General features: G+C 37.1%; 1 protein-coding gene and 1 long non-coding RNA gene across 2 annotated transcripts; one reads left to right on the top strand and one right to left on the bottom strand.

Moving 5' to 3' along the window:
• Positions 1-10711: 10711 nt before the first annotated feature.
• Positions 10712-15247, top strand: LOC122144410. The gene is made up of 2 exons (XR_006159694.1): positions 10712-11215; positions 13468-15247. It is a non-coding gene; the product is annotated as an uncharacterized LOC122144410 (long non-coding RNA).
• A 4721-nt stretch (positions 15248-19968) lies between these two features.
• LOC109045915 (OVCA2 serine hydrolase domain containing) lies at positions 19969-21205 on the bottom strand. Its single transcript, XM_042755301.1, has 2 exons — positions 20820-21205; positions 19969-20654 (listed from the first exon to the last, which is right to left on the bottom strand). Exons 1-2 carry the CDS (start codon positions 20983-20985, stop codon positions 20137-20139), a joined length of 684 nt encoding a protein of 227 aa, XP_042611235.1. The 5' UTR covers positions 20986-21205; the 3' UTR covers positions 19969-20136.
• Positions 21206-21446: the final 241 nt, after the last annotated feature.

Genomic DNA, 21446 nt, shown 5'->3' with positions numbered 1-21446 from the left:
AATAGCTTTGTTTTAAGGAACTTACATCTACGCAACAAAAATAAACACAAAATGTGTGTACATATTCAATTATTATTTGTATCATCTCTAATCTGAATAATGAAAGAAATTATTATTAAAGGTAATGTTTAATAATTTCTCATAATGATTCCTAATAATCAAATATTAATAATCTATAAGAAATATAACCGACAATTTGACAAATCATAGGCCTACTTGATTATTATGCATTCTTTTATCTAAATTAAATGACAATTATAGTAACATTTTCACATCAGATAAAACATATTGTGTGGGTGTGTAATATGTCTGTGCATATGAATATTTACACTGGGATCCCAATCTGAGACCATTAGTGAAAATGCTTCTTCTTCTTCTTTTTCTCTTACAAATAACAAGATGGAATAACTAACTGCTAAAATTGCTCTGAACCTGACTTTAATTAGCCTGCTATCTCTCTCTCACTGAGACCTTACAGCCTGAGCTTAATTACTTCTGCTTATGTTGATTACATAAACTGCCAGGATATGGTGCATTGTTCTGAGTGTCTGTGAGGAAAATCCAAGTCCAAACTAATGTAAAGCACCTTTGTGAATTTTCTTTTTTTGATTTCCACTCGTTAGAGACCTAACCACTAACAGCTCAGCTAAAAGGGCACAATAAATCAATTTACAAAACCTGGAAACACATCACAACCAGCAATAATTTGGTTCAGCTATCAAGTTCTGATGGTAAATTACTGAAATTAATTAAATCTCTCCCTGTCAGCCATCACCCACTACTCTCTCTCTTTCTCTCTCTCTCTCAAGGGATGACAGGGTTCAGTGAGAACAGAGAGGTGGGTACTATGAGTCATCCTTGTGAGTCATGTGCTTTGTGTTTCATGTGTGTGTATGTGAGCAAATGAGAAACGTAAGGAAATTTCAAGGCAGTTAAGGAGCCGAAACGAAAAATAAAAACTCCCTGAATATACAAAAATACAAAATTAACAGAGCATACAGCCCCCTGCTGCAAAATAAATGAGCTATTTTTATTTTATTTTATTTCTTTATTTTTTTAATGTGAAGTGCAGTTCCTAAGTATGGCCACAGGTGTCAGTGTTGTTACATTTTCAAGAGCAACCTCAAGGACGTTCATTAGAAATTTCTCTGTATAGTTTTGTCTTTTATTTTTCTTCTGCTTGACTTGAATATGCAGATGTTTTATTTCAGATATGAAACCTTGAAATGTATCACTCTTTAAAAAAAATCTTGGAGGGGGTTTGGCAACAAAAAAAATGTTCAGACAGAAAGAACGAAATAGGCTGAACAGCTTCATTAAAATGTGGTTCATGAGGTAAGTTTTTCATCCATCATTTTACTCATTGTTCTAATTTCGAAGAATCGCACGACGATTCTGAACATGCATGTATCAATAATATAAACATCAGTTAGTTTATTCCTTTTAAATTAAATTGTCCTTTTCTGACAGTGTGAGGCAAGTAGGAGGAAAAAAATATCATGAGATTGAAAATGTACAGAGAGAATGAAGGAGGGAGAGAGCAAGTGAGAAAGAGAAAACGTGGAAGGACACAAGAGAGTCGGCCAGCTCACACTGATGTTGGAGTAAACATCTCCATTTCCCTAGCAACATGGCATCAGCCAGGCATTTAAAGGGACAGGAGCCTAATTCACCTTTTGTCTGAATTGCTCAAGAATTGCTTATTTATGGAAGTGCTTCCTGTCAGCTCCACAGGGCGTAACAACACCTCCCTGATAGCTTACATACGTAGTTCATATGTCAATCCGAGGTGTGAGTTTTCATCTGGATGAAATGTGCGATATGTCTCTAAAACATTTCAAGTTGGATGTATGATTTGGAATGCATGGGAATTTATTTATTTTTTATTTAATTTATTTTTTATTCATTAAAGCCAATATGCATCTGACATTAACATTATTGCATATAATGCTATATTGCACTCTCAGAAACAAGTACAAAAACTTTTCAAAAGGTACACTTTTGCAGGTGCATATAAGTACCCTAAAGGTACCTCATATATGAGCCTTTTGAAAGGGTACCACCCCAACGACAGCTTGTGCACCTTTTCTTTTCGGAGAGTGTGTGCTCATAATCAGCAGCATAATTTGATGGTACCATGGCACTTTAATACAGTAGTACTGAAGGATTCATATAATCATAAACCATGAATGAAATTTACAATGTACTCCAATTCATTTACATGTGTTATGTTTTAAAGCATTATAATACCATGCTGTTTTAAGAAAACGTAAGACAATATTGCATACTCCTAAAAAATTCCAAAAGGTGATTTGATGCAATAGAAGATCCATTTTCGGTTCCCCAAAGAACATTTCAGTTAACAGTTCTAAAAAGAATCATTATTTCTTAGTATTAAGAAAGTTTAAAAAATCTAAAGAACCTTTTTTTATGATAAAGAAAATGGAAAGATTCCATGAATGTTACAGGTTCTTCATGGAACCATATGCCAATAAAAAACTTTATTTTTTCAATGGTGCCATGTCCATTACCACTTTTTACATTTTTATATATGAAATATATTTTAATATTAAATATATTAATATGCTTTCATATGTTTTTATTCTGTACCACTAATAAAGTGCATCTGAATTGTGATGAATTGATGAACATTGAAAACTGCCACTAGTGTTTCATTGCTGCACTATGCTGCAGGTAAAGTAATACTGAGGGACAGAAGCGAGGGAGGAGGGGGGAGATGAGCAATAGAGGTGGGAGGAGGGAGAGCAAGAGCAGAGAAAAGACTCAGAATACAGATGAGCAGATCGGAAGTGGGAAAGGCAGGGTGTTTACTGCAGGTGAATTCACACCACCAGGGGTTTTTCCTGCCCCCTCATTTATCCATCCCTCTCCCTCTCTCTCTCACATACTCCTGTTCTCTCCCCTCCCTCTCTCCCTTGATAGATGAAAAGGGGAGGTGGGTGATCGTCTGAAGCTAACTTTTTAAAAGTAATGAGAGAAGAGGTGGATGTTGGTAAAAGGAGGAATGAAGTGGTCCAGGTGACACACGGGGAAAGAGACAGTGATTAATATGAAAGAATTAAATGAAGAGGTGGAGAAGGTGCAGCAAGAACAATGAGCAATGCAGAGATAATGCAGTGAGAAAAAACCATGAGGGAAGAAGAAAATGAGACATAGGGGATGAAAAAACACGACATTTGATATTGAGGCGGTATATAGAACCACTGACGTATGTATCCCAACAACCTCAAGCCTCTGAAAGCTTTTTAATGTTTAATTCACATTAACAGCTCTTGGGAAGAAGAAGAAGAACAGAAGAAGAGGCATAGAGACAGAGAGAGAGAGAGAGAGAAGACAGAAGAGATGATAGCAGCAGAAATGCTGGACTGTGTGTTTAATTTACAAGCTACTCAAATATGTACTAAATGAGGAAGAAACAACTCTACATAGCTTAAATATTAAATATGATGTCAATCATTCTAAATATTTACACAGTGGCTTTCAAAAGTCTGAGACCTAATTTTTCCGTATTTAATAAATGCAAATATACATTTATTTAGGCAATATCATTCTAACATGGTGATTTAAATATTTCTGATTATTATCAATGTTGAAAATAGCTGCTTTTTGTGGAAGCATTAAAAATATGTAGTAAGAAAACACAAAATAAATACTTTTATTCATCGATGATGCCTTAAACTGATCAAAAGTGACATTAAAGACATTTATAATGTTACAAATGATTCTATTTCAGAAAAATGCTGTTCTTTTAAACTTTCTATTTATCAAATATTCCTGATAAATAACGATCACGGTTTCCACAAATATGTGCAACAGCACAACTGTCTCAACACTGATATTAATCAGAAATGTTTCTTGAGGGAGATATTAGAATGATTTCTGAAGACTGAAGACACTTACAGATCCCAAACCTTTCACCGGTTGTGTGTGTGTGTATATATATATATATATATATATATATATATATATATATATATATATATATCAAAAATATTATTTAATATGAATAATACTATCTTTCTACATTGTATTACATTACTGGACATGGTTTTTAAAGGTTCAGATCAAGAAGGAACGGCAAACTAACTGCACATTTTTACTTTTTACATTGTGGTCTGTACATTTTGTATATACTTCCACTGTATTGTGTTCCTCTTTCATCAACTGCAATGCTAGATTTCTCTCTTGCATATATAGTGCAGTGATTTAATGTGTATCTTGATAAAGGAAAGTCACATCTGTCGACAGTTATTGGTCACACTGTGGTTTCACAGCAGTCCAGATTGTTCTTTTGATGTATAATGAATGAACTTGAATCAGAGAGAGAGAGTGTGTGCATGTGTGGATGTGCTGGGCGATTCGGGCGGGTGTGGTAGGAGGAATAGAAATGCATGCATTTGGGGGTCCGAAGGTATGCGTCTGTAAATGAACATGTGGGGGTGGAGGGGGTTTTACCAATCAGAACCCACTTGCCTCTTGCTCATCCTTCTTTTTCACTTGTTCTCTCCGGCAAACCTCATTATATGCAAGTCAGCCTTGCAATCAGAGAGAGAAAAACACAAACTGGGCTCAGGCATGCAGGGATTTCTGCATGAGTCAGAGAGAGAGACATGGTGGGTGGGAGGGGGTGAAAAGAGAAGGGAGGCAGAGGATAAGGGAGGGGTGTGGGCTTTTTTTTGTATTGATCTGAGTGCATTCTGTGCAGCGAATACCGAGCGAGATACAGATGGAGAAAAAAAAAAAAAAAAGAAAGTGAGAAGGGAGACGGAGATGGAGGAAGCAGTTACTGTCTCCAGACATCAAGTTTCGCCTTTTGAATCAATCTTCAGAAAATTCTGATATCGTTATCGGTGTCGCTAGCAAATTGAGGAACATCTGCAAATGCGGGGAGAGAGAAACAATACAGTTGACAACGTGGAGAGACGCGAAAAGCATGGAGAGAGAAAAGGGAGGGAGGTGACAGTTTCTGTGGGGGCGAATACATTGGAGAAGGAGGAAGAGAGCAGGATGAGAAGGGTGGGCGGAAGTGACAACGAAATAGAGAGCAAGAGAGTGTGTGTGAGAGAGAGAGACAGAGAGAGAGGAGATAAAATTCAGCATCTCTTCTTGTTATTTTTAATGAAAGCTTTAACAAACAGCACATTGTAAAATATGCCCACACATGACCAACAATGTGTCAAAATTCTTTTGCATTTTCATTTTCATCCATGTTTAAGATATATGCTGATCATACATCTGTATGTTTTAAAAGTAGGACATTTGGAGGTCAGGATGTTCTTGAAATTAATTATGTAGTATCAAAGTCTACGGCGTACAGTCCGGAAAAAAAACAACTTCTCACAGCTGGAGGAAACTCATAAACAAATAGGAATCAACTAAGCAAAAGATGAAGGGATGCAGGGTAGGCAGGGACGACAAAAAAAAGTAGCTCCTGATGAGGAGATGGGACTCTGAAAATAGAAGCGGAAGTAAACGCAGCCTCGCAAAGACTCTTCCCACTCAGCGTCTAAGAGAGTTATTTTCTGTCCTCTGCTCTGAAATAAAAGAAATTGAATCCGGCAGTGAGCTTCCTGCAATTGATGATGCGTGCATTTCTCTCTAAATTCAAAAAGGAAGACACGTGTTCACCCAAAATGCCCTGCTGAAGTTCAGAAAGGGGTCTGTGAAACAACTAGATTCATGTTTTATTACAGAAACGGGATCTCCAAAACCACAGAACTAAGAAATATTTGAATACTGTTTGAATATTGTGCAGTGGTTTGCGGTTTTGTATTTTGGTTTCAAATATCTAATATAAATCCTTCTTATGTTATAATATTTAGCAAATTCTGTCATGCAATCTAATATTCCAATATCATATTCTTAATAGTATTGGATAACACATTAAAATGACATATAAATCCAGGCAACCCTTACGAAAAAGAAGTTTATTCAAGTGTGCAATTAGTATGCTTCTTTTAAACTAAAAATAGGAAAGTATGCTTTTAGTTTACTTTTTATGTACTTCTCAGAAATGGGCTTTATGTACTCCTCAGAAATATACTTAAAATGACATTTAAGTATACTTGACTTATACTTCTAAATATATTTGAGCTATACTTGTGCTCCTAGAATCCGTGTTTTCATTGTTATATGGTAGACGGTGCTAGTACACATCTTCTGCACAGAATTTCCAAAAAAACACAAGTGAAGAAGAAAAAGAAACAACAGATACTAACACATGTAACACGATTATCTGACATGAAACAGCATCAAAACTGTAATTTTTTGGAATAAAATGTCGACCAATGAAGAGGTAATAATTACAGTCAAGCTTTGCGGTGATGATCGACTCCATTTACATTTTGATTATCATTCTGAATCCAATTCATAGTCTTTTTTCAGCTTTTTGTTCAAAATGTTATTTCTTTATTTTTTATGAAATTTACCCACATTAAAGTGTTTAAAAAAGGAATGCATGAAGCTAGAATAAAATGTTTTTGTTTACAAGCAGATACACTGTTCTTTCTTTGGATGTTTTGTATGTTCAGATATTCATATAACAAAATATATACAAAATAAAACCTAAATAAACGGATAGTAGTATACTTAAATTATGATGTAAAGTTCACTTAAAGAAAACTTATGAGTATACTTGCAGTATAAAACTACTAAACATACTCGGTTACTAACGTAACCTCGGTTCCCTTAGATACGGAATGAGTTCTGCGTCGTAAGCTGTTTAGGCTAAGACGCTATGGGGAAAAGTCCTTTTCTCCGATTTCTGAAGCCTTTTTGAATCACGCGTTGAAACTGCACGACCATTGGTTTGTGGAGTTCAATATAAACGAACCAATGGCGGAGCGGCAGAGCCGCGTGAGCCTATGGTGAGTGAGCAGCAAACTGATTTAATTCGACTGAAGCGACGACATGAGGTGTCCTTACGCATTGTACGGCAAGGTAAGCAATACTCATTCTGTATTGATACTACACTCTTACTGTGTCGTAAGCCATTTACACTAAGCTGCTATGGGGACAATATAATCACGCCATGCTATCAGGAAGGATTACCGGGTGTTCGCCCAGAGCACTTAGAAGGGCTTGTAATGAATACGTAAAGTATCCCAGACCAATCAGGAATGTAATTACACCAGTCACCTTGTTGACCTCCTACAGTTCAGGCGCCAAGGGGCCTGAGAACATGTAGGGGACAAAGCTAACCCCAGGATGACCCGAATGACCCTTGGTGTTGCCTCCGAAGCACACAAATAGCTGTTCTGACTGTCGAAAAGAGGCGGTCAGTGTAGCCCTTAAAGCCCTGACAGGGCAGAGTAAAGTTCCACTCCTGATCATCCTGAGAAGGAGGATGCGTGGAGAGAACAACAATCTAGTCTCTGTACGCAGTGGAGAGAACATTTGGGACATACCCGTGCCTTGGCTTCAGGACGACCTTGGAGTCGCCAGGCCCGAACTCAAGACAAGAGGGGCTCATGGAGAGTGCCTGTAAGTCTCCTACTCGCTTAACTGATGCTAGCACCACTAGCAGAGCGGTTTTCAGTGACCGAGAACGTAAGTCGGCAGTCAAGTGGACGGGCGAAAAATTTCTCTGAGGAGAGACTGATGCATGTGGGCCTTGAGCCGACGTGAGCTCGATCACATCCGAGCGCTGGAATCCTCTGCCCCGCTGTTACTTCCTCACAGGTTCCTGGGAGGAGAGAAACGGGAGGACGCAAGGGGCAGAGTCACTTTCTGAAAAGAAAGTTATCCGTGAGCACAGGAAGGCAAGACTTACATCCACGCAATGTGGACAGGTCGTGTCGATGAGCAGCTTCAGCGTGGGACTTCCCCAGGCATCGCACGCAGTCATCGTGCCCATCATCAGCATGCACAGGGGCCCTGCATAAGCCACAACTGTGGCACGACATTTGAAACAACACCACGAAATTTGCTCTAGGAAATTTTCTCTTTTTATACAAACCTCAGCAAAAGTTTGCCTAGGTGAGACGGCTGCTTATATAGCCCGATGCCCCGCCCCTTTTGGCTTAAAAGTATACTTTTATATACTAGAAAGTGGGCTAATTTAGTCCCAAGGAGTATTGAAACAGTACACTTACAAGTATACTACTAGAATACTGATATTTGTATACTTGCTACATAAAGTATACTTGAAAATATACTTGAAATTTACTTAAGTACACTTAAAATAAACTTGAAGTATACTACTTTTTGGTAAGGGAAGGGTCGACTATATAATAAACATAGATTGCAACAAAAAAGGTTGAAAGATGTTCTCAGGACAAGGGAAATTTACATTAATGTCAGGTTGGGGCAAGTTGTTATATTTATTTTAGTGCAATTTCATATAACTGATTCATAAAAATACCTGTTGGTTTGTATAGACCTCAGTCTGGATAGCACCATATTTAATTTTTGACAGGAATGAAAATGAGACTGTGAGAGATAGAAGTAGTGGTACTGTTTAACTGTACTGTTGTTAAACAATATACCAATTGTTCAGCTGATTGTTCAAATGACCTGTTAAAAAAAACAAACAAACAAACAAACAAAAAAATTAGACAAAAACGCCATAAAAGTTTTTAAAGTTCTGAGTTGTGAAACTTACATGATTTAGGACCTTTATATGGTGTGTGCCAATAAAGACTTGAAGGCTCCAAACCCGAAATTGCATATTTCGCTACTGTATAGTATCTGAAAAACATATGTGACCCATAATAGAGTAGGCACAATGTACCCAGATGACCTTCTACTTCCAGTGAGATTCTGAAGTGTGCATACAATGAACACGAGTTTGCAAATGGCACTGACGTGACGCAACTGACTTTGGTAGGTCATGTGATAATGACAACATGGCAAATGTAGCACATCCAGTTTCCATTACTACCCACTTTTATACTATATAGAACATACTTTTTTTGTAGTGGTCACGAAGTAGCCTACTTATTTACAATAAATACCTTCTCAAGAGAGTATGTGATTTTGGACACAGCCAAAGTCTATCCCTCATAGCCTCGTTTACATTCAATGACTTCTAACTTGATTTGGCAGGTTTTCATTGGGTGTAGTGTAGTGTGCCAACATGTCCCTCTGTTAGAGCTCAAAAGGTTAACGTGTGTTCAATAAATCCATCTTTTTTTTTCTCTTGGCAATTTCCCTTTCTTTCTTTTTAAGGTGTGTGTCCATGCAGAAATGAATTCAATTGTCCTCAAAAACATTGAAATATTTCTTAACTTGCTAGTAAAATAAAATCTAACAATGCAAAAAGGTGCCTATAAGGGGTGGCTTAAAACAGTTTATTAAAAAACAATATCGATGAGGCAAGCAAGCACGTATTCTTATGTGAGTTTGCAGCAAGTTGATAAAATGAAGTAATTATTGTTTAAATAATATGTTCGCCAATATAATATTCTAAATAAGTTGATAAGAGCTCAGCAAAAGTTAGAAAAGCTGCAAACTTCCTCAGGGATTTACCCTTTGCGGGGGCACTCGGTGTATTCCGCTGTCTTGATCATCCCACATTCAGGAGGGAGAATACGAGCTACCCGTCTGACACGTGCGTTACGTCTTAAGGGTTCCCCAAATCACTATCCAGAATTGGTCATGAGGACGTAGACTACCGGTTGTACGCATTTGCGTGCTCTCGGCGCACTTAGAGACTTCAAATCGAGTTACACTTGTATCGATTTCAGGGGGATCATCACTCCTCTGCCGCTTTGACTGCTTCCCATTGACGTCTGTCTGAATAACTAAACGCTTCTCCTCGAGAATGATTCAGCGACGCGATCCGCAGAGGGCTTGTCGACATTCTGCGCGCAATATGATTCAAATCGGTTTATTACAACAGTCGAATGGCTGTCGACATTTCTGCCGCATCAAACACAAGAAATTAGACTGCGATGTTCCGTTCCTGCTGGAAAAAGGGCGTCCGCAATGAAACGCTGTACAGTGAAAGGGCGAACGGCGCGAGAGGAATCACGACTCACGCGCTCACGTAGGATAATATATAAATCCTGAGATTTTATTTTATTTTCATTACACTTCACTTATTATACAGTATGGATATATTTATATAAGTCTAATGAAAATAAAAGCAGAATTAAACTGATGTGATGTCATATAGCCTAACTTTATGCTTTTGTTGAAGGTGCACTTTAGAGGGGTGAGGGGTGCTGTAACTGTTTCACCGTCTGTAACACGTGATTTTGTGCTAAATGTCTCAAACTTTATATATATATATATATATATATATATATATATATATATATATATATATATATATATATATATATATATATATATATTTACAAATCCACAACCACAATCCACAAAAATGTGTAAATTAGTAGCAAATACAAAAGAGGGGTTACACTTGGATGTAACACTTAACTGAAAACATCAAATGTGTTCATTTGTATTTTTGGTAAACGTGGTCTATACACTGTAACATATTGTGCAATCTTGGTTCCAGTAGAAGTACACTGGAAAGTGTTACAACCTGATCAGTTATGATATGCAATTTATGCAATTAACTCATAGGTGAAAAGGTTGTTTGGATGTTATATAGGCCTACTGGTTAAAACAAGAGAGCCTAATGACTCCGATGATAGTTGTTATTTAACATCCTTTAACATCTAAAAAATATACTAAAAGGTTGTGTAGATGTAAACCCTAAATACCAACAAGAGAATCATAAATGATAAATCATAAATGTATTTAGACATATTTTCAGTCTTGAGAGTTTAACTGGAAGGTTCAGATGTAGGAACAAGGATGCATAGTATATATATAATCATTCTTTGCTCGTTCAACTGAGCATTGTGAGAATCCAAACTCTCCTTGGTCTTTATAAATAGCAGCCTCGTTGACAAAATTCCGTCAATGACGTAGTGCACGCGCGTAGTTGAGTAGGTGATGCTTTTTAGTGAATGAGTCCCCCTCCCTCTCCAGCTTACTAGTACTATCAGATCTCTATAAAAAGCGCACGGTAGATGGAAAAGCGCTCGAGAGCTGCTTGTTTCTACCAGGAAAAAGAAGACAAGACGAGCGTGACGAGTGCAGACAGTGGCCCAAATGGAGACACTAAGAACTTCTCATTACGCAGTACATCGAGCCATCCTCCTGGAGCGCCAGCTTACTAGAAAACGGACAGCCGCCTGAAAATCGACTGCAATTTTGGCGAGGACTCCTGTGTTTCAAGGTAAGTGTGATTTGAAACTGTTTGGTTGAAAATGGCACGGTGACAGCCTGGAAGTTCATTTAGAAATGACCTGATGGTTGCCAAACACTAAAGTCTCAGAAGTTCTTTTTCCAGACAATATTTTAAATGCGTATTTATTAAAAGATGTACGGTACATTGCAGGCGACCTGAAACTTGCTGCAGTGTGACTCACTTTTTTCGCACGTGGGCAGCATGAAGACCCTTTAAAGGGAACAGTCTATTGGACAATGCATTTGATGATGAAAAAAAAGCTTGCTTTCGCGAGTTAAATTAAAGAATATGATCTAAGAAGAGTAGAAAATTAATTTGTGAAGTTAGAATTTGCATTATTATTCATTATACGTTTGCCTCATTGCGTATTAACTTTTCGGTAATGTCACAGACATATTAGAAATATGTATTTTTGCAATGTATGTATATACATTTCGTGAAATAAGTCTATTCGCTATGTCGCTGTAAGTGAAGCATCTAATGTACAATGCCGTCCGAATCTTCGCTGTAAACTTTCTCGTGAATGTGTGACACCGGGAGATTTCCGGTGAAGATAACTGTCGTAGTTGTTGCCAGGTCCTGACACAAAAAAAACAAACATTCATTTAGCATGGAACTTATTCCTTATAACAGGCTTCGAAACAAAATAGAGGTTTTGTAGGAAATGGTCCATTTCCTCTGCAGTTTATCTGAAGAGGAGCAGAAACGCTCCCTCAGCTCCCCAAAGACTTCGTTTAAACATACTTATTTCACACTAAATAACGACGAATCAGTCAACTGTGTATTCTTAGCCTAAAACCCGCCTATTTCTAAGTGAGAAAACAAGGACCAAGTCGCTTATAACAGCTAGACATGGCAACACTCGCGCTCTCCTTTCTTTCCTGTAGATGCCCTCGTACCTCCACTAACTATCGTTTTATTTTTGCCGTTATATTCAACTATGTCGTTTTTTTTTGTTGTTGTTTTTTGTTTTATCTCCCTTATTCGTCCCCTCTTGAGTGTAGGCTATGAATTTCCTTCCTACCTAACGTTTCCGTTCACTTTTTTTTCTACACAGATTTTGTGACGTGTATTCAGGCGTTGAAGTCAGGTTTGCGTCACTATTGCGCACTTTGCAGATGATTCGTAGTCACCTACTGTAACCCTTTAAAGAGACAGCGCGCGCTCAGCTTCAAACACACACTCACACACAAACGATTGCAGCACAATCCTTTTATTTTTAGTGGGGGTGTTAAAGATGGGTCCGTTTCACATTCATTGATGACATCTTTATTCATTCTCTCTAAATTAATGAATGTACAATTGAATAAGCATAGCCAATGACACTAATGACCAATAGGCTATTTTTGAACTGAAACAAGTACACGAAATATGTTTTGTTTCTTAAAGGAACAGTGCAACCAAAATTAATATTCTAACAATTATTTGCTCACCCTGCACTCTTTTTCATTTTTTTTTTCGTTTCTGATGTCTTAATTCTTTTAATATGTGGAACTCAAATATGATAGTTGGAGCAGAATAACACTTAAGTTGAATGCATGTATGCAGAAATGTGCTATAAAAGTGAATGGTGATTGAAAGTGTCAGTTCATCATATTCTGCCTAACTTCTCCATTATATTTCATTTTACTATTTATTTATCACCACCTTGAGGCATAGAACGCTACCAAACAAGATTATTTGAGTAGGTTTTACACGAAAATACCATTTCAGTCTTACTACTTCAAAATGTTCAGTTCAGTATATTAGTTGCCTTTTCTTTGTAATTATTTGTAGAATTTAATAGCAATTTCTGAATGAAAAGCTGTGTTTTCAGCACCATGGACAGCGGTTATTGCTGTCAAGTCTACATCTTCCTTTCAGACCTGAATGCATTTAAATTAATTTAAGCAGTCTAGCATTGGGCTACCAGTAAAAGTCACTAATATCAAGTAATATATGGAGAATAAAACAATAATAATAAAAAAAAGCTTTTAGGAAATGGAACAACTTTCAAGGGGTTCAAGCCAGCATCTACGTCACTGACCCAGCAGCGAAGCTCACGGGAATCAATGTTCCCGAGAACATTCTGCTTGGGCAAACCACTGCCCTTCTACTAAAATAACCCGGTTATGCATCAGATTCATGGCCATAATCATTAATCATATTAAAGCAATATCTTATCTAGATTCATTTTATGTGATTATTAAAATTTATTTGAGTTCTGCTGTGTTTTTTGTAACACTTCTCTTTAATTGCAGTAGCTGTTCTGTCTCTCCATGTGAACTGACTTCACCTCGGTCTTGCCCAGCTTGGCTATTATGTGAGTCTTCACCAGTATGCCAGCACTTCATGACCTTGGCTCTAGACTGCTTACTGCTTATGGAGTCCAACAGTACAGTAACAGTCTACAGTCATGGCTACTGAAGTCTGGCTCCAGCATCACAAACACACAACACTAATACAGAAGGGTTTTAGCCTTTCATCTGTATAACTTCGGTTGTGATTGAAAAGTGAACCCTGTTAAAATGTGCATGCACGCATTCATCAGAAATACTCGGCTGTGACGGCAAACAGTTGTGTATGTCTGAGCCTGTATTGGGGGAGTCCTGTGCTATGGAGGCATGGCTTTTCATCTAACAAGCCAATAGAACTGCACTATTTCCAGTTACCATGCCAACACCCCCTCATCCCTACCTCTGCTGTCTCCATGGTGACCGTGGCTTTAGATTGTTACTGTAGCGATGGCACATGGTAACAGTCTACAGCCATGGTCGCCAAGGGGCAGGTGTTATAGCAACAACTGAAAGCATCAGAAATGATTGCGACTAGCTGGCTGAATTATGTTTCACGCACGTGACCAGAAACTGTAGCACAGTGAGGATTTTCTAAGAAGCTGAATGATATGATTTCAAAAAGTAGGTCAAAGTCTGACTTTATATATTTGTATTTTTACCTCCTTCTGAAACTCTGTTAAAAGACGTCTCTGTCAACATTAAAGTAAACATGTTTTTCTCAGACTTTGCCTGCTGTAAAACATCAAAGCTACATTGAGTTCTTCATTTGAGACCAAAAACTTTATTCTTTGCACAACATACATTAAATACTTCAATACAAGCAGATTCGCTTTCCAATGTAATTGCTTCATGTACTGTACCAGAATATACAATTGTTTCTCTATAATGATTTCCTGATGATTCAGTTTGTTCCCTTGATGGCACAGTGATTCATTCTAATGTGGAGTGCCAACGATTGCTCCTTTTTTTCCAGACAATTTCCTGTGGAACAAGGAGAGGCAGTTTCAATTAGGATCGGGTGACAGAATATTGTTTAATGTACTGTATAATTGATGAAAGTCATACATTTTCTTTTTACCGGTTGCAGTGCCATCTGGGACAGCTGGGCAGGTGTTTTAGTGAATTCAGTGAGTAATTAATACATATCAAACTGGCAGAGATGTCTTGTCTAAATGTATGTTAATCTGCAACAATTTTTAGTAGTGTGCAATAGAACATGGCCCAAATGCTAAAAAATATCCAATTTTAGCAGTCACACATCGCCCTCTTGAGGAGAGAGTTTATAGTTGCGGAAAACAATCTGTGGGCCAGTGTTGTGCTTGGTACCATTAAATGTAATAGAAAGAAATTATATTCAGAAATGTTTCTATGAAAATTTAAGTAAATAAAATCTCAACATCCAAAGACAATGTCCCCTGTATTGGTTTTAATATTTTAAAATTATGCCAGTTTTGATTAATTAAACATTTGTACCCAGGGTTATCTACATTTTAAAGCATTTTTGGGGTCCAAGTTAAAAAAAAAAGAAAGAAAAAAAAAGATAGCATCTAATCCCTGTTGATCATTAAAATTTTTTTTTTCATTTAGAAGGCAACAATTGATTTTAAAAATATTTTCTCTGTTCTTCTGCATTTTTATTATTTTCTAGCTTCTGTGTTACTTAGCAGTAAAATCAATAGTTTTGCCCAGGGTTAACTGTTTTTTTTTTTTTTCCTGAGTTAATAAAAAAAGTTTGATCTGGAAACTCTCTGATCTGGAAATTGTTGCCTCATGTATGCTAAACTTGCGACATTCCATATTTGTTGCTGAATGATCAAATCTAAATGTTGATCTTCCAAAACAAAGTGAATACTTTGAAACAAAGTGATGAGAGGTTGATAGAGACTCTTTTCCCTACAAGTAAGAGACCATGTGCTGATACTTGAACCTCAGCACATAAACTCTTACTGTTCAGGGCTAAGGGCATCATACAGGGACGAACACACACACACACACACACACACACACACACACACACACACACACACACACACACACACACACACTCAACACAGACACACACACAGATTCACTGCCACTCTACACATTCATACACATTCAGCCTCTAAAAGAAGATAAACTGGGTAGTGTCAGACCTTGAAACTGAAAAGCAGAGAAAATAATGTAAGACATAATCAGCAACATGTTTTGCCCTAATAAAAGTTTAAATTCAGTTTTTTTTAGATCAATAAATTCTATCCATTTAAAAAGACAGTCAAATTAATAAGATACATTAACTGCAGTGATTAGAAATGGAAAGTACAGTCTGTGATTTGTCAGCTCCTCTAACTGACCTAAACGTGCCCCTGTAACAACTAGACGCACAAGAAGGAACAGCCAAACCACAAGAATTTGAAAGTTTTTGTTCAGATCGAAGCATTTCCTTTTCACCAAAACCTTGTAGGTCTTACCAATGATAACACAGAGAGTTCCAGCAGCTCAGAAAGAAAGAATGAAAGAAAGAAAGAAAACCTGAGTTTGGAAAGTTGAGAAGTCAGGAAACAAACTTTGGCTTATGATAAGCCCTGTCCACATAAACAGAAAAACCATGAAGTGGCAGGACTGTTTGTTTGGATCAGGCTGGAAATAAATAATAAGTTACTCAAATCACACTCTGCTGGATAAATTCCTGAATTCCTGGTTATAAGACCCCTCTAAAAAAACAAAATAACTCAACAACAAAGTAACAAAACAATCCCACAAAAACTCCTAATCTCAGAACATTAAACATTTTTTTGCTGGTAAAATCCTTCGTTCTTCATCCTGTCTTACTCTTGTTTGTAAATACAGACCATGTGCTTCCTCACACTGACATCACAATGACATCATAGTTGTTCTTTAGGTTAAGTAATCTCCTTGGGAAACTCCCTCCACCTATTCTGTCACTGCTGAGATCTGATTGGTCAGGTCGGCCACACCAGCAAAAAAAGTGACCTCTTCACTATAACAAAATTTCCTGGAATTAACCTTCATCTGCTCTTCTGGGAAACCTCATAAGTAGCTTTCAGTTTTCTTCAAATATCAAAGGTTTTCAATCTACTCTAAAGCAACATTTCAACCAGATTCATCTTATTATAATGATTCATCTTATTATAATGGCTTCAGCTAGCCTATGAATAAGTTTATATATATATATATATATATATATATACACACACACACACACAAACAAAAAAAAAAAACACAATAGATACATACATATATAGGTTACAGCTATGTAGACTACAGAAACCATTATAATAAACATGAAACATCTTTGAAATGAGACCGTGTTTGGCTGTATGACACAATACGTACATGACTCCAACATATGACAAACTAGATAGATACCCAAAATCATCAATTCTCCAAATGCATCACTCCTCAAAATTCTCCCATAAAGACGTAGATTTCCAGTATTAAGGCAAAAATAAATACAAAAGTCCAGAAATAATGTGATATAGTCCATATAACCAGCTTTCAGGATGCAAAAGATAGTTTAAAGGCACAGGACGAAACTACTCAGTCCTACTACTCTTATAAAAACGTTGTAGCTCCACCCACATTCTCAAAACCACACCTTCCTCATTCCTCAGAAAAAAAAAACAAACACACAAAAAAACACCTCCTGTTACCTTTAACACAGATTGCACAGGTCCTACCTTCTACTATAACCCACCAGAGTCAAAATATAGCCTGACACAACACTCACGTCTATCTTTTCCAGACATTTCATACACAGCTCTCCCTCTACACCCCTGACCACTACTGTTGTGTAAGACCATGGATTCCTGAGGCCGGGAGTCACGGAGCTGTTGTAAAACTTACTGGCAAGAGGGAGTTTCTGTGTTTTCTCCTCTCTTCTCTTGTCTTCCATTTATCAAAACCATCTGTTTGAGCGGAGAAAGAGACACGTGGCATTGAGAAGGAAAGAACAAAAAAACAAAAAGAGAGGGGAAAAACAAATGAAGTGGGGGGGGTGGGGGCTGTAAAATGTGATCATTGACTTGGTATTGATAGCAAAATGTGTTAATAATGAATTTCATCTACATATTTATATAAAACTAAATAGATATTAAAGGATAACATAATGACAGAAAAATACCAGTAAAGGAAATACAGACAAAGGATGATGTGGATATCTCATAGAAAAATAAATGGAATAAATTGCAACATTCTTTAAGGTGTCTGTGAAAACCCTTTGGAGCCCTTAAAGGGAAATAGTGATGGAATCAGTTTGAAATGGGAGCGAAAATTTCAACGCTTTTGTGTTTGCTCGCAAAACTTCTGCATTCTCTTGCAAAAAACTTTTGCATTCCCTTGAAAAAATGTTGCATTTACTTGCAAAATTTCTAGTTCCCCCAAGAAACTTTGCATTCGCTCACAAACATTTTAAAGAATGTTTCTTGGTGGAATGCAAAAAGAACATGAAAGTTTTTCCTAATCTTATTTCCCCCCATCATCATGTCCCTTTAGGTGCTCTGTAAAAAGCTTTCCATAGATTGTTTATTCTAGAAACAAATTGGACCAACTAGACTAGAAAATACAGATTGTAAGCAGAGAGGACCTGCACTACGATTACCTATACAGAAAATAGATGCCTTGGGGCACTTTCAAGATGGCCGCAGAGTAAAGTGAGTTGTCTTAAAGGGACTTTGACAATGTGCACAATGAAACCAAAAAAAGTGTAGTAATAAAGTAAGCAGGGTCATTTTAACTTTCGTTAATAAAGTAGATACAGTGTGAACTGCTTATAAAATAAATCACAACCTAATATCTGAGCTGTTGTACAGAAAGAGCTGTTTTATAACCATTTACAAGAAGAAGAGAGGGATGGAGCCAGAAAGAGTGGGAAAAAGTGATAGATCAGGTCAGTGAAAGGAAAGGGACGGTGCGGTGCGGGGAAGCTCTGGCTACATTGGAAAGAATGAGTGAGAATAGAGGAGTGCTTCCCACAAACATCTGGAAATCATGATGAATGCAGTCCTGGGCCGCCAAACTCGCTTTAAACTACACGAGAACACAGAGTTCCCATTCTGCCTGTGAGCTCGCACAAACACACACAGACACTGACAGAGAAATCAAAATGATAAACAGCTGTAGGGGAAAGACTCTCACTAACGCCCCCAATGGAAATTGGAGGTACTGCATGTGTCAGCACTAAACTCAAATTACATACAGAATATCCACCCACATGAATTTCTTCAGGTTCATCCCCCAGAACAGTATTCCAACAATCTAAGGACTTTCCAGCTCTCCACTAACTATACTTAATATGAGCACTTTATCAAACTATAAAATAAAATAATGATGAACAAGCCTGCTTTAACTCTACTAGACCGACTGTATAATATTTGATATGCAAGTTTTTGAGGCCTCTAAATTATCAACATCATGTTAAATCGTGTTAAAATGTGATTATCAAAAGCAATACACCAGGTTTTTGATGAACGTTTATTTGTATCTCTGTCATCATTGTATTTCATTGTATTTTATGTTTTTACAATAACAATCATAAAACTAAGAACTTAAGTTTCATCTTTCTAAGAAATATTATAGGTAGATATGGAGTGACAACTGGAATTTAAATACATTTTAAATTAGTCTGCTATACTGTTATATGTGACCCTGGACCACAAAACCAGTCTTTAGTGTCAATTTTTCAAAATCTGAATCTGAAAAGCTGAATAAATAAGCTTTCCATTGATGTATGGTTTATTAGGATCAGACAATATTTGTTTTGAGAAAATTGCCTTTGAAGTTTTCCAAATGAATTCTTAGCAATGCATATTACTAATCAAAAGTTAAGTTTTGATATATTTACAGTATTAAATTGACAAAATATCTTCATGGAACATGATCTTTACTTAATATCCTAATTATTTTTGGCATAAAAGAAAAATCTATCATTTTGACCCATACAATGTTTTTTGGCTATTGCTAAAAATATACGCCAGCGACTTAAGACCATGGTTTTGTTGTCCATGGTCACACATACTTTCATTTATTTTCATTGCAAGCTATCAGGATTTCAACTTTTTGGCCATATAAATATCAGTAACTGCATCAAATTGCATATTTTTGCTCAGATTGGGCCTCTGAATAAACGTGAAGTGTTTTTTTCCTCCTTGAGTATGAGCTGCATATTCACCTATACAAGCTATAAAAGCCTGATGTATCAAATATGATATTTAACAAAAACTTTAAGATTTTCTGTTCATTTTTTACCAGGTTCAATAAACTAATTTATAATTTATTTTTACAATGCCATTAAAACAAATAACTCCAAATACAAATATATTATAATTGATATTATATTTATTATCATATATTAATATTATTTTCTGAACTCCATGCTACAGAGCCTAACATGTTTTGAACCCTGAAATATCCTTTGATAGACTCTGTCAAGCAAATGAGCTGGACAACAAACAATACAGCACTGCATACTCGTGAAAGTCTTTATTCAAGTAACCATTTCCCTGAGAACAGTGTAAAACATCTTATTATTGACTGTTCAATTTCCAAGGCTTTTATAACGTAGCTATATTTCAAGAAGTACATTTAACGTAGGCCTGATTTATTCCAGGAACTCTCAGATACTCTTTTATCCTCTCACTCAAACTTCTTGAGGAAGTCTTGGTATGTCTGCCTGTGAGAAGATGCCGCCGGGACAAAGTGTCCACCAGGATGAACGAGGATTTGAGCTCCATCAAACGCTGGCAGCAGATCTCGGCTCATCTCCTCTGGAATTACACGGTCATCCTGTCCAAACACATGCAGAGAAGGGATTGTTATCGCCGGGCCTTCATAAAACCGACGATGCTGGGAACAGACACTGCAGAATCCGGCGACCAGGATGGCAAAGCGGAAATTAAAATCAGCCTCTAGTTTTTGTTCTTGCAGTGCACAAAGCATAGCCACCAGGGCGGCACCTTGACTAAATCCCAGGATGCCATCGAAGGGGCCAAGTTCCTTCACTGCAGTTTTCACAGTCTCTATACTCTCTTCCAGACCCAGGCTGCTCTCACACTCCTGCTGAGCGTTGAAACTTTGTGCCTGGACATCAGAGAACCACCAGCCCCTCTGGTCCTCATCACCACCACTGGCTGTCTTCTCAGGCCCCTGATTGGCTGAATGTATTGAAGAAGAAGTAATAAGATAAGAATGAAAGATTAAAAAAATGACACGAATGTACTGAGGGGGTTTAAATATTTATATATTTTAATGTACATGTGACACTAGGCAACCCACTAGGCTTTGATGTACAGCAAATATAATATCATTTTTACACTCACTTTCGTTTTGAATTGCAGGCACTTGGTGTGGTGCACTAATATACACCAGCTCCACTTGTTTCTTTAGTAATTTGCGTAATGCTCCTGTCTTCTCTCTGAAAGAGTTCCCATTCTGTCGATAACCGTGAATACAGAGAATTCGCAGAGGAACTGCAGCTTTAGACATTATTAATGATTTGTCAAAACTTTTCTAGCTATTCTCCTAACTCGAAAAAAGACACTACTGCTAAAGCAAACAGGGGCAAGCCGACGTAATAATACAGTTATATTGTGCTGTGTTTTCTTATTAACTAAAATAACATTATTAACCGAAATGCTAAAAAGAAACTAACCGTATGTTTCCTTCTTGTGCGACTGGTTTATTACCGTGTTGAAACATAACGAATCAAGAGTTCCGCCCAGGTGAACCTTATCTGCAACTTGTTAACTTCCTAGAATACAAGCTTCCACTAAAGCTATTATTTATAAAACGCGCTTTTATATTATTGATGATTTTAAAGAGTTTCATAAATCTCAAGGTGTGCATTATATAAACTGTACATTTTAGTTTCCCACAAATGGAAACAGAAATGTAGTTCCGAATTTTAACGCAAGGGGGCAAGCGTTCCCTGTAGAAAAATGTGCGGT

Source organism: Cyprinus carpio, unplaced genomic scaffold, assembly GCF_018340385.1.
Source record: "Cyprinus carpio isolate SPL01 unplaced genomic scaffold, ASM1834038v1 S000006659, whole genome shotgun sequence".
In the NCBI taxonomy this organism is placed as follows: domain Eukaryota; kingdom Metazoa; phylum Chordata; class Actinopteri; order Cypriniformes; family Cyprinidae; genus Cyprinus; species Cyprinus carpio.
This window is presented reverse-complemented; position numbering and strand designations above follow the sequence as displayed.